At 32.8% G+C, this 17,953-nt stretch overlaps 2 protein-coding genes across 6 annotated transcripts in view; one reads left to right on the forward strand and one right to left on the reverse strand.

Moving 5' to 3' along the window:
• Positions 1-3,517: 3,517 nt before the first annotated feature.
• On the reverse strand, positions 3,518-13,770 carry cltrn (collectrin, amino acid transport regulator). Its single transcript, XM_042750350.1, has 6 exons — positions 13,614-13,770; positions 12,021-12,079; positions 11,829-11,914; positions 7,796-7,912; positions 6,698-6,892; positions 3,518-5,473 (listed from the first exon to the last, which is right to left on the reverse strand). Exons 1-6 carry the CDS (start codon positions 13,675-13,677, stop codon positions 5,332-5,334), a joined length of 663 nt encoding a protein of 220 aa, XP_042606284.1. The 5' UTR covers positions 13,678-13,770; the 3' UTR covers positions 3,518-5,331.
• A 3,465-nt stretch (positions 13,771-17,235) lies between these two features.
• The window catches only part of reps2 (RALBP1 associated Eps domain containing 2), a 44,336-nt gene continuing 43,618 nt past the window's right edge, over positions 17,236-17,953 (forward strand). For 4 of the 5 annotated variants that reach the window (XM_042750345.1, XM_042750348.1, XM_042750346.1 and 1 more), the window contains exon 1: positions 17,237-17,490. In XM_042750345.1, coding sequence (XP_042606279.1) covers positions 17,311-17,490 — 180 coding nt within the window. In that variant the 5' untranslated portion in view covers positions 17,237-17,310. Of the gene's footprint in view, positions 17,491-17,953 lie in introns of all 5 variants that reach the window. The other variant, XM_042750347.1, reaches the window with a different exon arrangement.

Here is a 17,953-nt window from a genome sequence, read left to right on the forward strand (position 1 = left end):
AAAATATTACAGTATTTGACTCATAGTGTATATAGCAAATGGAACTAATGAAAATAAAATGATGCATCCTACACTGTGAGACAGGTGTGTAATCACATACAGCTGACTAAAATATTCAGAGCCGTTTAAAATCATCTTTGGTTGTCTGAGCTCAAAGGCCAGATATAATACCAGGTAAACCCTTTTGATGGTCACATAATGCCGGATGTGTGTCATTACATCTATTTCAGCTCATTCCATTTAACCGGGCAGTGTTAAATGTCATGGTTTATGAACATGACATATCTGCTCGTTTTATGTTTATGTGATGGCTCATAATAGTAAAAGATCTTCCCAAACTCATTTGCGTTATAATGACTGCAGAACTTTGTCCCCTGCTGTTCTCAAGGTAAAACAATTGTGTACACATGCTGTGACTGGCGTACAATGGTTATAGCCATATTTTCAAATATCTTCTTTTTCACTGTGATTTAATTCTAGAGCTGACTGTTTCCATGGAGATATTCAAATGACTTGACATCAATTTTCCTAACTTTTCTTTGATGCTACATCATTAAAATCTCATGGTAACCTCTGTTACCTTTGAGATCTTACCGTGTGGCAGTTGTTGTTTCATGGCAAAATGATTTAACAGCAGGTTAATGCTTAACCAAGTTTAATGCTCATCCCTGTGGAACTAACGTGTGCTTGCCGTCATTTCTCAACTCAATCAAAACTTTAAAAAAGAAAGGTTGTGACATTTTTTTTCCAAGTAGATATGAAAACTCTCTTATTGCTTTAATATGAGCACAATCATCATGTAAATTTGTGTTTTGATTTGTTTTCTTTGTTTTAATATGCTGATTAATGCTGTAAATCACACTTAAGTGAGTTTAGGCAAAATAATAGGCTTGTTTAAAACAAAGGTAAATGGCAATTTTACAGGTTATTGTTCTTATAGTAAAAACAGAGGTGGAAATGTCAAACACATGCCGCTTTAGGCAGAGATATGCTTCATAGAGAAGATTAGGCGTTTAGATTAGACACAGTCAATTAAATGTACTTTAAATGCTATTATTAATGCAAATGCACAATCCTTCTGGCAGATGTACAATGTGAAGAATGCATTCTGTATGGCTGTAAAAGAAAAACAATGAAAGGGTGTTATTCATTAGGATGCCAGTAAATTCTGTTCGAATGATTTTCAGTGTGTACAGCTTTATCAAAGAGAGCAAAAACAGGCATAAGCCTTGACAAGTCACTTCAGCTATGTATTGGAAAAAAAAAAGAAAAAAAAAGCATACTGATGTAAATACAGGGAAGGTGAATCATGTAAAATAAAAACCTGAAAGGAAAATCTGTTATCAAGGATGTGGATGAGTTTAGCATTGGATGATTTGTTCAACAGTGGATCCTCTGCAGTGAATGGGTGCCGTCAGAATGAGAGTGCAAACAGCTGATTAAAACATCACAATAATCCACAGTGAAAAAATCCATCCCCTGTTGTCCTTTCATATTAAAATCCATCAAAATATTTATTTAAAACTTTAAAATTAAAATTTTTCTCTTGATTCAGATGTCTTTTTCACTGGAGGAAACAATATTATGGACACAGGACTTCAGCCAGAAGCAATGGTTTTAACAATAAAAATGTCTTGATGTACTGTAGTTGATTTTTATAAACATGCAGCTTTTTACTTCACAAGATGTTAACAGATGAATTGGAGTGGTGATGATTGTTTGTGGATTACTGTGATGTTTTTATCAGCTGTTTGGACTCTGTTTTTGACGGCACCCATTCACTGCAGGGCATCCATTGTTGACCAAGTGATGTAATGCTAAATCTCTTCAAATCTGTTCAGATGAAGATACAAACTCATCTACATCTTGGATGGTTTGAGGATGAGTGCATTGTCAACAAATCATTTTCATTTTTTGGTGAACTATTCCTTTAAGTTCCAGCAATGAATCTTTAGAAGCAGCAGATGTTCAGTGTGCCAGTCATTTACTCTGATGGGAGTTTATTATTTAGTCTGTGCACAATCTGTTTTATCTCCTTTGCATTTGCTAGATTTTGAATGAGCTGCACATTAAATGCATTTTTCTAAACTTTGGGAAAGTACAACATCAAAGCACTGACACATTTTAAAATGTAAATGTTTTGATATGAACAAAGTAGAGATGTACAAATGTTTAACACTAAAATGAGGTACTAGCAACCCCAAGGCTCAATTTTCAGGGAATGCAAGAGCATTGTAAATAACTTTGGATGAAAGCATCTGGTAAATGCATAAAAACCAACAGACTGGTGGGGATTGCTGAAACCTTCAACCTGCAAGAGCATCGCCGCTGGTGACAGAGTTCAGTACGGAGACATGGTGAGATTCTCATTTATCCATACATATCTACATGATGGAGAGACTTAGTCAGAGGAAGATCTTTTTCATGGTAAATTTATTCGTAAATGAAATCCAGATGGGACTTGTAATTAAATTAAAGTCATTTGCACTGTTTGTATGGTGGAAGTTAATCATCATTAAAGTTCCAGTATAAAATATAAGTGAAACACCCTTTTTTATGACAAAAGCAAACTATTGTGACCATTCTGACCTAAGAAAAAAAATCAAAACAGTGTTAACATTTAATTTATTATATATGTTTTAATAATTTTTCTGTATGGTGGAAGTTCATCATCATTAGAACTGCACAAGTATAAAAAAATAAAAATAAAAACTGAGACATTAAATATAGTGTTCAAATTAAATTAATTTGATATTTTTATTATAATTTATTTATATGGTGGAAGTCATCATCAGAGCTCCACAAGTCTAAAATATAAGTAAAACACACTGAATTTTTTAAATATTATTATTATTTATTTGTTTATTTTTGGCTAAAGCAAACTATTGTGACCAGTCTAACCTTAATAATAATAATAATAATAATAACAATAATAATAACCAAAACATAAAATAAAGCCGTTAAATACAAAATGAGATGTTCAGTTTACTAGAATTAAAATTTATAAAATTTGTTGTTTTTATTATAATTTTTTTGTACGGTGGAAATTGATCTTTATCAAAGCTCCACAAGTATTAAATATAATTGAAACACACTGATTATATGACTAAAACAAACTATTGTGACCAGTCTAACCTTTAAAACCAGAGAACAGAGAGAAGTTTTATTACAAAATGAGACATTAAATAAACCTATACTGTACTATCATTAACATAATCAAATGTATTATTAATTCAATAAAATCAATTTTTGAATTCCAAATGTTCGATATTGTGTAACCCTTAAACATTTAATCATTTTTCTAAAGTTATATAAGCAAGGTATTCATGTTTTGTTGTCAGTACAATAATAATGTACGTATCAGTGAGTATCCAAATGTAAAAAGAATATGTGTGCACTAAAATTACAAGTTCGTATACAAGTTTAGGTTTTACAAAAACAGGGGTTTGAACCTTGAACCTACAGCAGCAGAGATCATTAACTACCACCTGAAGAACCTATTAAACACAGCAGCAGGTGTGGAGTGATGATTTATTGTACTGGTCTCTGTATTCCTACAGGGCATCAATACAATAATGAGCTTTCTTGTGATATTGGTCTGTTATTTCTGTGTGACTGCAGCCCTGTGTGTGGTTCTGAAGACAGAGGATCTAATTAGTGAAAGATTGTGCCGTAAATCTCATGATAGGAACGTTCACAGAAGTTCAACATCTCATATTCTTCAGGGAGATCTTCTCTTAATGTTCTTCAATCTTCTCTCCCACTCAGTGGAGGATCCAATCAATTAAGGCAGTTGAAGTGTGATAGATGCACAAACCCACATCTCATAATGGGTAAAAAAAAAAAAAATACTGCTTGTTTTTGACACTAGAAAATTGCCTAATCTGTTACTGTGTAGAAGCGCCTCATCTTTTCATAAATTATTGATTCCCTCTAATAATTCATTATGTATTGTTGCTGAATAAACAGCACCTGAGAACATAATTCAGACGTCAGCATATGCTACGGATTACCGTTGTCAGCTGAATTAAAAACCTCATGAAATGTTTGACAAGCACAGTTTTCTTTCCTGAGTTGACATATTTCCCTCTTTAAACATGAAGTTGGAGGCGGGACATGTTGAAGGGCTTTGTTATAAAGCTAAAAAATTAACTACAAAAGAACTGCTTTTAACTTGACTGTTTTTAGTAGTACACTAGTACACTAGGTTAGGACATGGTGTAACATATATTGATGTTACACCGTGTCCTAACCTGATGCATTGTGATAAGATTACAACAATAATAGTTTTTCCACAGAAAAAAAAAATAAAATCTCCAGCCAATCAGAAGAGTGTGTGGGCGGGTCTCTCTCTCTGAGAACATAATGGTTAAGTACATAATCAAACAGATAAGTTAATTTCCGTCTCAAAATAAAAATATTAAAAAGATAATTGCAACTTAGTCTGACTTCTTTTTTTCCTCACAATTATGCTTTTATATCTCACAGTTCAGACTTTTCCCCACACTTTCACATTTATATCTCAGGATTCAGACTTTTTCCCACAACTGCGAGTTATAACTCATATTTGCGAGTTTGAACCTCTCAATTCTGACCTTTTCTCTTAGATTTGATTTTATCTCTAACAATTCTGAGTTTATATCTCATAATTCTACATTTATATCTCACAGTTTTGACTTTTTCTCACAATTTAGAATTTATATATTGTAATTCTTTTTTCTCGGAATTGCAAGAAAAAACTCCTAATTGTGAGATATAAACTAAATTCAGAGAAAAGTTGCATTTACCTTTTTCATATTTTTGTTAATGTTCCATATGGTAAGTACATAATGAAAAACATAAATATTAAACCCATTTTATTTAAAAATACATACTGAGTGACTGAAACCATTTTTTTCCACACTAATTTCAGTTATAACATTAATATATATTTTTTTTTTTACATTTATTTTCAAGATATGAGGTAAATTTTTCATGGTCATTTTCAGTATGGCTATATATTCCAGGTCATATTAGACACTTTTAACATTAATAAAAATAATGAAGCACTTAATCAGTTCCTGAGATTATTATTTTCATAGTTTGTATTGTTGTTTCAGCTGCAGAAATAAACAGAATTTCTAAAACAATTTCTCAAAAAAATAAAATTTTTTGATTAGGACACGGTGTTAGCTTTGAAACTAACAGCGCAATTCAACAAAGTAATATATAAATACTCAATCTTATTTCTGTGCATTCCAGGACAGTCTAGAGGAGGCGATACATATATCTTTGTAATATGTGAAGCATTTTATAGGTTATTCAGTGATACTGAATGGCTGTCATCAGTGCCTACAGCTTGGTGAAGCGGTCGTCATTTGAGAACGCTTGATTATAGACGCCTTCTTTCCTGCCAAGACTCGAAAGTGCGGTTCCGTTCTCTTTGACTATTCCTTCATCCTCTTCTGAAAGACCAGCAGCTTTTTCTTTGGCTCTGTGGTGAATAAAGCATCATAAACAGGTCAGATCAGGGAAGGACCTAACAGTAAGCTATGTCTGTGTCCACAAAAACCACTCGGGAAGCTATTTTGAAACTAGTTCTCGCAGCTACAAACCACTTAAAAAGTAGTTAAATAGGCTTACAGCCAAGCTACAAGTTAAAAATGCTAACTAAATTCATTTTAAATAACTAACAATTAAAGTGTTTAGTGTTTTTGAGTGAATGAATAAATAAACAATTACAATTAAGGTGACAGCATTTAATCAAAACATGTTGTCACAAAAGATTTTTATTTCAAATAAATGCTTTCTAGTCAGCTAGGAATCCTGTAAAGAATCTGGTTTTGACAAATATATTAAGCAGCATTTAGCATTAACGTTTAGTTTAGTTCTGTTATAATGTTAAAAAACAAAAAAAACAGATGAACTTAATGTTGTCAACTTTGCTACTTTTAGTTTGTTACTCCCTAACTTTAGTATTTACATCCATCTTGGCTGATCCAAATTAAATACAGATGTACACAAAATTTATTATGATCCAGTCACTGAAATCCCATTCATATTTACTAAAAATGGATGCGACTACATCACATTTGCACTTTAAATGCTAATGCATCTCCGAAAACAACAAAGGAACACCTCCTCACCTGTCAATCAAACACTGCACTAAAACTAGCTCCATAAACAAAGAATAATCTAATATGCATAAGGAAAAGCTTGTACATATATGACTTCAGATATCAAATCTGATTATATGTGGGCACAGGAGATGCATTTGAGAGATGTATGTTAAATGTTTGGTCTCTCTTGTGAGCAGGTCACTTTTAACCATTTTAAACTGATTTTCTTCTGCATTTTTGTCTTGTTGTCCAGTACAAATATTTCATTCTTATAGATTAGAATATTTTTTTTCTTGTTTTAAGCATAGTCACTTAATATTGATAGATTTTACAGACTTAAAAGTAATATCTTAAGCAATTTTGCTTGTATGTGGGCTGTGTAATGTATGTAAGTCACAATTTTGATAGACTGAATATCTTGTCATTTGTCTTCTCAAGTATCATGCATATTGATTTAAAAAGGTTTTGATACTGGAAAACCAGAAAAAAATAAAAAATAAAAATACTGAGGAACAAAATCATTTTTTGCAGTGATGTTAGGTGCATCATTGATCACAATTAATACTATTTAAATGGTTTGTCAAAAGAGCATTACTGACCGTCGTTTTTTGCTTACTGTGGACATCAGTAAAGCCACGATCCCCACAGCCACCGCACCAATGACCACCCCGAACACGATGAGCCAGGGTTCAGTGTCGTATATGATCGGGGCCGACAGTGTTGGCGGGATTCCCATGAACTCCAGGGTCATGTCCGATAACAGGAATGCATTGTTTATGCGATGCTTATTCTGCCTGGAATAATGAAAAATGTGTTAAGGGTCTGGCATGCTAAAGGAGAAATGGTAGTATCACAGATCTAGATGCTTCTCATGATAAATATTGTCCGATTTTTAGGCTTAACCATCAAACCTCAAAATTGTGCTCCTTATGCAAAGGCTTTTCTAAATAGGTGGCAAAATTATGCTGCCTAATAAGATATCTTGTTTTTGGTTCAAAACTATGATTTTCGTGTTCATCCTAGATGATTTGTAAAAACACAGAGAAAATGTTAGGCTAATTCAAACTGGCAATCAAAGAAGTTGTAAATACATTAGATTTTATGAATTACTGAAAATTCTGAAAACAATACTATTTTGTGCTTATTTTAATCTTGAATCACGGCGTGTTAAAATCACACTCCAATGCAAACGATAATATTTAAGTACTATTTAATGTTTGTGCAATTAAATGTAGCCTATTATAGTTCATTTAACTTAATTTTAACTTAATTTTCATCATTTTTTTTTTGTAAACAAAACTTATGCTTTTGTACAATGTTAATCAACACATCAAAAATGTGTATTTCAGCATAATGAATTAAAATGCATTTTAAAGTATAAAATGTTTTATTTGACATTAGAAAATGTACTTTTTAAAAGTGTACTCAAGTGTGCTAAAAATCGCAATGAGCACATACTCTCTTTAAATACACGTAAGTGTCCTTTTATTTCATTTTTTTTTTTAAGTATACTTTTAAAACTTTGAAGTAGCTGATGTAGTTGGCATTCAAGCAAGCCAGCTCATGGAGGGTTTGAAACAGGGCCATAAGTTTTTGCAGTACTGTCACGTTGTTGCCCATGTGCTGTGTACCATCTAGTAAGCCATCAGCACATAAAGTCTAAATCTATAAACCTACAGCACAGAGCACTGACTCACCTCACTGCTAGTTCTACTTGTTCTTTGGGGATCAGTTGGTCGGGATCATCTGTTGATGTCACCACGAACACGAACGACACTCTTTGTGTATCATTGCACACCAGAATGTTATCAATGCTGAAAAAGATCAATTAGAAAAATGTGATTTTTTGGAAGCAGATGATGGTTTTTTTTGTTTTGTTTTTTTGAGGGCATAATAGAAAAAGCACTGAAACTAATAAAACAGTCTCACACAAACACACGTACACCCACACAGCATTAAAAAAATCATTGTTTAAATCAATACTTTTGTCTTGAGTACGTGAAGCAAAATTGTGTGGGATAATGCTTCTGTTTTTTTTTCTCTAGAGAACATATTTAGAATTTAAGTTTGTTTTTAACTCATTTTCAAATAATATTTTTCTTTTAAAACTTATTTTTCTAATTTAAGTCATAGTGTACTCTTAAAAGTTGAAAAACTTAACTTTTAGTCATCACAAACCTTTAAAATTTACTAGAATGAGATTGTCCTTCCAACTAATATCACCAATGTGACTCTGATACTAAATCCTATATCCTAAATAGATATATTAACACACACTGCCATTCAAACGTTTGGGGTCAGATTTTTTTTTTCTTTCTTTTATTAATACTTTTATTCAGCATTAAATCCATTAAATTGATCAAGAATGACAGTAAAGACACAGTTTTTTTTTTTACTTTTTATCAAAGAATCCTGAAAAATGCCTCACTTTTAGAGAAAAATAGGAAGCAGCACAACTGTTTTCATCATTTATTATAATTAGAAATGTTTCTTGAGCTGCAAATCAGCATATTAGAATGATTTCTGAAGGATCATGTGAAAACTGGAGTAATTAAGCTGAAAATTCAGTTCAGCATTACAGGAATAAATTATATTTGAAAATATATTCAAATAGAAAACAGATATTTTAATATTCAATAATTGTTTAACAATATTACTGTTATTACTCTATTTTTGATCACATAAATGAGGCCTTGGTGAGAGAAAATGTTTTAAAAATGTTTAAAAAATCTTAACAGTCCCAAAATCTTGAATAGTTTTTTATGCAATTTTGCTTCCCAAGTGAATGTATCTTGTATTTATTTGCCATTCAAATTCACATAATGCCAGTAGACATGGTTTGTCAAAATATACTGGAAGCAGCCAATAAGAATCAAACACATACAGCGTCTCATCAGTGTAACATGATGCTGCAAAAGAAGCACATGCTCCCTATCCAGAACACCGGCATCAATCAATACTGCGGATCTCTCAAAAGCAAGCCTGAAGCATCTCTGCAACACTTCAGCTGTGAGATTTCACAATCGTTAGGGGCCGATATCTGGCTGGGAAAGGTTAACCGCAATTGATTTCCCTTGACCCATTAGTGTCTCAATCGGCCCGTAATTACACTGGTTAAATTAATCAGTCACGCTTTCCCTACACTCGAGAGCGGCTCAGTTGCACAAATATAATTGAGGGGATAAACATTGATTAAAAAATACATATTTAATCCACTAAAACAGGTCAGGCCTAAGATAACATCATGCATTTCTCTTTTCACCTGTAGATGATTACTGTTATTATTGAATGTGTAATACTGTATGACTGCTAGAGCATAGGGCTTGGATAATAATCCATCATTAAACAAAATTATATCTATTCATTGCATCATACCTCATTTGAAGGAAAAGCCTTTATGCCGCGGTTACCTGATATATGGTATTTTATCTCTTTCATTTTAAACGTAGTAGTTATCTCATGGAAGTAGATTCTTAATGATTTTAATTTGAAACTTTCTTTAAATTATCTGTCAGATGAATAATATGTGATATGAATAACTTGGTTAAATATTCATGCTGTGAATGTGAACTTCATTTCATTAAAGTCACTAAATGATAGCTTTGTGAAGCTTTATGAAAATACATTTTAAGCAGGTACTTGGTTGTACAATCGTGTTTGTTAATTTGTTGCTATAAGATATTTATTTTTGTTTACCTATTTTATGTGTGCAAGATGAAAATCATAAGTTTTAGCCCAAAAAGTACTAGCACACCTTATTGAGGTATTATCCTTATGGCAAATGGAGTTGAATTGAGATACACACTGAAAGTTTGCTACTTGGGGTAATGAGTTTGTTCAAATTCCTAACTCTGAGTGAGAAACAGAAAAGAAACAGAAAAAATACTACAAGAAGTTCAAGAAGATAAGAAAGGCAGTGGAAACGCTGCTCTGGCCTGGGAGCTGATATAGATTTGCGTGTCAGCAGTGTAGCAATGGAATCTGAGACCGTGCCGTCAAATTATTTGCCGAAGGGGAGGCATATAAATTGGAAAGAGGAGAGGGCTGTGATTGGAGCCTTGGGGGACACACCGCGTTAGACTGGAACAGTACATGATCTATGTTCCTCAATAGATACAAATTACTGCCTTGCGCTGAGAAATGATGTTAGCCAGAGGAAAACTCTAGCAGTGATGCCAAAGGCTGATAAGCAGTGAGTAGAATATTACGGCAGACGGTTCCAAAAACTGCTGGATATTAAGAATTAACGCAGAAAATTATAAACCCGTCTGTTATTTTTAAAGTAATGTAAAACAGTGTGATATAATGTAACTCAAACCATTGCAACACATGACAATGCAATGCAAGGCAGAGCAAAATAATGTAACAATCTTAGTTTATCTTAAATTGTTAACCCATCTGTCATGTAATATGTCATAATGCAAATATAGCACAAAGCAATGCTGCAACAACACAATACAATGCAACACAAAGCAAAGTCATGGAACGCAACAAACGCAATACAATGCAATGCAGAGCAATGTAACAATATGATCTTGGTTTATCTGAAATTAACATCTCAAAGCAAAGCAATGCAACACAAAGCAAAACAATATAGCTTAATATGATCCTGGTTTCTTTGAAATGTTTAACCTTTCTGTCATGTAACATAATGCAAAGCAATGCTGCAATATAAAATAATAAAAAGCAACACAACAAATGCAATGCAAATTGCTCTCTTGATGTTCACATAACCATTAAAAAAAAAAAAAACATTTTAAAAACTGGATGTATTGAACGTTCAGAGAACATTCAGAGAACATTCAGAAATAATGTTTGCATAACTTAATGGGAACATTAGCAAAATGTTCTTGGAATATTTCTGTTAGTTGGGTAAGTTAATGTAAGGCAAGATAATGTAACCCAAAGCAATGCTGCAACAAAGCAAGCAGAGAAATGCAAAAAACACAAAGTGGAGCAATGCTAAGCAATGTAACATAATATAATCTTGGCTTATCTGAAATTGTTAACCTCTCTGTCATGTATTTTAGCGTAATGCAGTATAATATAACACAAAGCAATTCAATGCAAAGCAATGCTTTGAAGAAACACAAAGCAAAACAATGCAAAGTAATGCAATCTAATGGAGCCTTATATAATCTTGGCTTCTCTGGTTTCATGTTTCACGTATTTTACCCTTAGTCATGTTATAATATTTCACATTTTACAGTTGTAAACCTTGGGTAGGTTAGGTTAATGTTCTCATTTGAATACAGCATGCAACAAGTAAGCCAGTTTTAAAAAACTGCTTTTCCATCTAGAAGTGCAGATAATTCACTTTATTGTCTGAAGTTTTCTGAAACATACCACCTGTTTCCCTCAGGTACAAAAACTGAGAAACTAAACCCAGCACTTGAAAGTATCTATAGCTGTAGAAGCACATGAATATTTAATGAAGCAACCACTGAGGAAGCTTATGATTGGCTGTCTGTTGTTAAAAAACACATGTTGCATTTCAGAACCCCAGTGTCTCACACTGTTGCAACCACTGACAGGTTTAACCTTGTCCTAAAAATGATGAAGAACAGACAGATCAGCTCTTACTCAACAGCTGTGGTCAAATCATTCTGCTCACGTTTTCAATCAAAACCAAAGTGGTCATCACAAAAACAACCTTGGACTGAGCAGATTTGCTGTTGATTATCTTTTGTAAAATGTGTCACCTGCTCGTGGGTGGAAAGCGTTACTCACGTATACGTGTCTTGATTAGAATGTTTCCTCATCGCATACGCCAGAGTAGATCTGAAAAGAAACATCTCGCTCTCATTCCACTCATACTGAGATACACAGAAAAAAGTTTAATTATTTAACAAGTTTCACAATATGCCTGAATAAAATTTAGGACATCAAACCAAATGAAAAGAGAAGTAAACCAAAACCTACGGCATCATCTCCGAGGCCCGTTTTAATGCTTAGCCTGACTTTAAATCCATCTTGACTGTCTACGGAGAGAGAAAGAGAGTTCATTTATTTACAGAAATCATTACTTGCTGTTGTTTGTAGATCCGTTACTTCTTGTTCTTTTTGGGCTGATAAGGCTTTTGCTGAGTTTTTCCTTATTTACCATCCTCGTAAAAGATTCTCATTAGGGAATTGATGTGTCACTTTATTTCTCAGTGATTTCTCAAGATACCAAACTGAATGAGATAAGATAAGTTGCCAAACAAGAAAGTGAGTATGTTTTTTTTGGTCAGACAACAAAGTGGCAGAATCCAGTTTAGGATGTTTAGACGCCTCAGCGATGATTTTGTCCTTATTTAAACTCTCTTGGAGTTTCAGTTCACTGTAATTTCACACTCCCTCTGAACATTTTCACTTTCCCCTTTCCTTTAAATGTATCCTGACTATCGTAAATTGAGTTTCCTTTTCCCTGGCAGGCGAATCTCTCAAAAATATCATAAAAAAAAAGACAATGCAAGACAATGAAGCCTAAAACTATTAAAAAAGAACTAAAACTAAAAAAAAAAAAAAAAAAACTTTTTATTGCTCGAAACAAAATAAACCAAAATAAAATACAAAAACTTAAAACTTCCTAAAAGTACTAAAAGTATTAAAATAACTCAAACTAATGAATAAAAAATTATAAAAATTGTACAGAAATTAAAAAAAACTAAAACTAATAAACATGACCAAACACAAAGAAAATACTAAAATTAATTTTAGAAAACAAAAATTAAAGAGAAAACAGATAATAGAAAAAAACAAACAAATGCAAAATATTTATAAAAAATTCTAATAGTATATCAGTGATACTGAACTGATAAATGACTTTCTCATTTCTCATTTTCTCATTTTCTAATTCTCATTATAATCAGTACAGATATTTTACTTTTTATATATTTATTTAAAATGCGTTTTTGGTATTTTTATTATATTAAATTCAAATTCATTAAATTGAAAGATGAAACATGAAAGGCAGTATATATATATATATATATATATATCTATATATATATATATATATATATATATATATATATATATATATATATATATATTAATTTTATTGTCATTACTATATATATATATAGTAATGACAATAAAATTATAATAAAAAATACATAAAATAAAGATAAACAGATTTTTAAAATGAGACTTTTTCTAATAATTATCATGATCATGAACATTGATTATGAGCTGTCTTGAACATCTTTTTTTTTTAAACCCATCCATTTTATTAATTGAATTGAAAAAGAAAATTAACATTATTGTCTGCAAATGCTCGATTCTATCTGATTGAACACATTTTCTAGTACATTCATTCATCTTTAACACTATTATTCAGCCTCTCAGATGGTTCAAAGGCCGTGTTTTCTTTCCTCTGTGAAAAGCAGCTGTGAGATTAAAAATGACTGCAGCTACTCTAAACTCAGAACAAATGACCAACCCTCAGCAGGTGCAAAGATCAGAGGAAAACTATTTCACTCAAACAGACATCAATTCACACAAGATTCCGGGAAATCTGAGATGTTTTACCTTTACAGAGATCCTTTGCTACCAGGGGAGGCAGAAATATCAGAAGAAGAACTCCAGCTAGCATCTCTGTCTATCTGGCTGAGCAACTTTATCTCATATGCTGCTGAATTCAGTGGTCAGAGATTATAAACCGCTCAGAGCGTAAGATACAAAGGGCTGGACGGAGCCGTTTAATGGTTAAGCGATGACTAGACCTGCCTCCAGAGTGAGAGAGAGAGTCAGAACAAACACCATATATTCACATATAGTGGAGAAACTGTCAGCGGAGAACATAAATGTAAATTTAAAAGGAGAGCTGCGTGCCTGGCTGCCTTTGATTGTCTCTGCCATGAAATAATAAAGTGAAATAGCGTGGGAGTCTGTAAACAGCTCTCCAGCTTGCACTCAGGTCTATGAATGTAAATGCGTATGATTTCTCTTCATCATAACAACAGATGTGGCTGCGCTGACCTGCTCTGTTTTTATTTTTTGCTTCTGTAATAACTGTCTTCTCGTCTCTGTATGTAAACAGCAAACACCGGGTGTTTACAGCTGTATGATGTGTGATATCAACATGAACCTAAATGTCATTTTGACTTATGCCTTTATGCTGTTGTTTAAAGTTGTATTTTATATTTTTAATGATGTGTTTCTGAATATGTCGTCGGTAACATCACTTCAAAGTCTCGGCGTACTCATGTAGGTGGGTCAGACATGGGTTGTTTCTGAAAAATACAAGGGAAATCAGTTCTCAGATGAAGGCTGCGCTTCCTGTGAACTCCTGATGATTGAAGCAAACCGCTTCTTTTGCATCTTCCCTTTGCTTGAGATGAAAGTTTTTCCTGCAAGACCAGAAAAAGACAAATCAGACAAGAAAGAAGTTTGATGGTTAACCACCTTCTGACACTGCAAGATGAGGAAACGTTCAATGCGGTTAATTTGTTACCTAATAAAGAGTCCAGGTTTACTCAGTCATCATTGTACACCTCAGGTTTAATATATGTATCATAGAATCAGTCAGTTTATATTTTTATGCAGCAAAGGAACATTAAATACTATCAACAGTGACAAAGACATTCAGAATGTCACGAAAGATTTCCATTATAATAAATGCTGTTCTTTTGAACTTTCTATTCATCAAAGAATCCTGAAAAAAATAAAAATAAACATATATTAAAATAATACAATATAATATATATATATATATACATATATATATATATACATATATATATATATATATATATAATATATATTATATATATATATATATATATATAGATATATATATATTATACATATATATATTTATATACATATATATATATACATATATATATATATATATAAGAATCAGTACATTGATACTAATAAGAAATGTTTCTTGAGCAGCAAATCAGGTAAAATGATTCCTGCAGGATCATGCAATAATGATGCTGTAAATTCAGCATTGCATCACAGAAATAAATTACATTTTAAAATATATTCATATTGAAAACAGTTATTTTGGATTGTAACAATATTTCACTTTTTTTTTTTTTTTTTTTTTTAACAAATAAATGCAGCCTTGGCGAGTATAAGAGATTCTCATTCTTTGTATATAAAAATATTAAATATTTAGATATTAGATAAAAGCAAATATTGTAACTTTCTGTAAGAACACTGAAAACAACAACAACATAATTTCCCTAATGAGTATTCTGTCATGTTTTCCAGTAAAGATAAACATCTTTACGAAAAGATAAATGTATTTGAGAAGCAAAGTAGCATCGGATATTAAGTTTTCAGAGAATATATCCTGAATTATGTGTTTCGTCTCAGCCCCTGGCAAGTATCTAACCTTCACTAAATTCTGTTAAATGTACGCTTAAAACAAGAAACAACACTTTGCCGACAGGGTTAGAGAAATAAACCTAATTCAAGATATATCCTCTGAGTATCTTTCACAATTTTGCTACTCACATAAATGTCTTGTTTTCAGGAGGTTTAATAAGATATTTTGCCGTTAATATTTGCAAAAAGTTAAAACAAAATTTCCAAGGATTTTATAGGATTTTAGTGCTGTTTCAACTACTTTTTCCACATCAGTAAATTCCACACAGGATGTAAAGTCATATGAGACGCTGTTAGATAAGTGTCTGTCACATATAAATGTCATAAAATGTCACGCTTTGCTACCTGAGTGAACTGTTGTTCACATGAGACAGGCAACACCCCAGAACTACAGTACCTTCATCAACTCATCATTTATAGTGGGAGAGATCAGTCTTCCTGAAGGTTTTTTCATTCTAATAGAAAGTAGCTACACAGGACGCATTAACTCGAGCCAAGCCAAACCTGACCTGAGGTGGAGAGAAATATTTATGAGTAGAAATAAAATGTGGCTGACTGGCCAGTCATTGTCAATGTGTGTGTCACAATCATAGTTCATAAATTAGCTCTTGTGGAGCTCAAACCTGCAACCTTTGTCTTATCAGAGCAGATGTTTAACTGCTAAGTCACATCAACCCACAATTCTTGTTGATTTGCCCGACACAAGATGGCAGTAAAGATCTAATGTATTCTCTTTCAAACTCAAAGGGAAATCATTAATAGAATTCACAGTTAGCATTCTACATATCTGTGATCTGTTCATTATTGATTGTGTCAGTAATTCACATCAAATGCATAAAAATGAATACAGTTTGCTATTTGAAATTGCACACTCTCTTTCAAGTTCTAAACATCCATAAAACATAAGCAAATAAACAAAGTCTGGTTTTCATGCCATTTTAAAACGTCATTATTTTTTTACACTTTTAATATGAAATGAGCATTTCTGAATTAAATGCAAATGTAAATATAAATGTAACATTTCAAATGCAAATGTAAACCGCAAGTCTTTAAATCTTGAACAAAGTGTAAATATAAATATTAATATGAAGGTAAAATTTTAAATACAAATGTAAAAGTCTTTAAATTTTCAACATAAAATGTATGCATAAATATTTATTTAAAAAGTATCATTCAAGACGTTGAAGTTTTAAATTTTCAACATAAAATTGTAATAGATTTAATATATGTAGTCTTACTAAATGTAATCATTTAAATACAATGCAAATGTTATGTCTTTGTGTGTAGCCTACATTTAAATATCAATAAAATATTAAATAAATATTAAATCTAATCTAGTCTAAATACATTTTAATCTTCAAACAAATTTAAAATATTATTTAAAATATATTAATAAAAATATCTTTATATTGTTAAATCTGTATAATTTTAAAACAAGTTTAAAGCCATTCTAAATCGTTAAAACACTATGTAAATGGAAACATTTAGGCTACATTTAAAGTCTAAATATCTATTAATGTACATCTTTATTTTGTAAAAAAAAAAAAAAAAAAAAAAAAAAAAAAAAAGAAAATGAAATATCACCGTAAATATTTAATCAAAAGGCAAATTTTACCTCTGAATATTTCGCCTGGTGCGTGCAGTGAGAGTTTGTGTGGTTTTGTGGCGCCTCTCTGCGGTCGGATGTGGTACTGAGAGAGAATCAGCTAATCTTCATCTGAGTTCATTGTGTGTTTGTGTGAGCGGTTCTGCACTGGAGCACCGCAGCGCGGACGCGCCTCCCTCCCTCCCTCCCTCCCTCCCTCCCTCCGTCCCTCCCTCCCTCCCTCCGTCCCTCCGCCACAGGGCCACGGAGAGGCCGTACGTCTGCGGCTCGCGCTCGGGGATGGATCAGGGATCCGCCGCGGGCACCGGAGGGACCTTCATTTCCCTGAGCGACACTGAGCAGAGATGTTACTCGGGGCTGTACGCTCTCTGTCAGCCCGACAGCAGCGGCAAACTGGCGGCTGGGAAGGTGGCGGAGCTGTTCCGGGCGTCGCAGCTGCCGGCCGAGACGCTGCACCAGGTGAGTTTCCGCGGAATTCACCGCCGCTCTCAACGCGCTCCAGTGTCAGATATCTGCTGTGTCTGGATGTACAGTGAGTATGTGGCGGTGTGTTCAGGAAAGAGTAAAGTTGAGGGACCTGCTTGTGCCTTGAGGGCGTTTATGGTACAGTGATGATATCAGATGGTAATACTACAATACTCTGATATGTATACAATAATTAAATGAGTATCATATTCACACACTATTGACAAGATGCATAAAGGAATTACGTGGCGTTGCCATGTCCAAAACCACATGACAGTACCATGGTACTTTTTGGCAGTTGAAAGTGAACTATGTAGTTTATACTGTAACTGTACTGTAGTATATATAGTACTAGACGCAGTATACTAGATTATATGATAATAAAATCATTCTAGATATTATAGGCGTACTGTATATGTTAATATATAATATCCCTCGCGGGATTAATACATTAATA

The sequence above is a fragment of the Cyprinus carpio genome, chromosome B23 (genome assembly GCF_018340385.1).
Source record: "Cyprinus carpio isolate SPL01 chromosome B23, ASM1834038v1, whole genome shotgun sequence".
NCBI classification, from domain to species: domain Eukaryota; kingdom Metazoa; phylum Chordata; class Actinopteri; order Cypriniformes; family Cyprinidae; genus Cyprinus; species Cyprinus carpio.

Bases quoted from the DNA above. Each gene is read 5' to 3' on its own strand.
- cltrn (XM_042750350.1), bottom strand. From the start codon at position 13,677: ATGCTAGCTGGAGTTCTTCTTCTGATATTTCTGCCTCCCCTGGTAGCA. The intron at 11,915-12,020 runs GTAGGTTTTGGT...TGTGTATCTCAG, and splicing joins CGGGCCTCGGAGATGATGCC to TATGAGTGGAATGAGAGCGA. The intron at 7,913-11,828 runs GTGAGTAACGCT...GATCTTTTTCAG, and splicing joins TCTAATCAAGACACGTATAC to CATTGATAACATTCTGGTGT.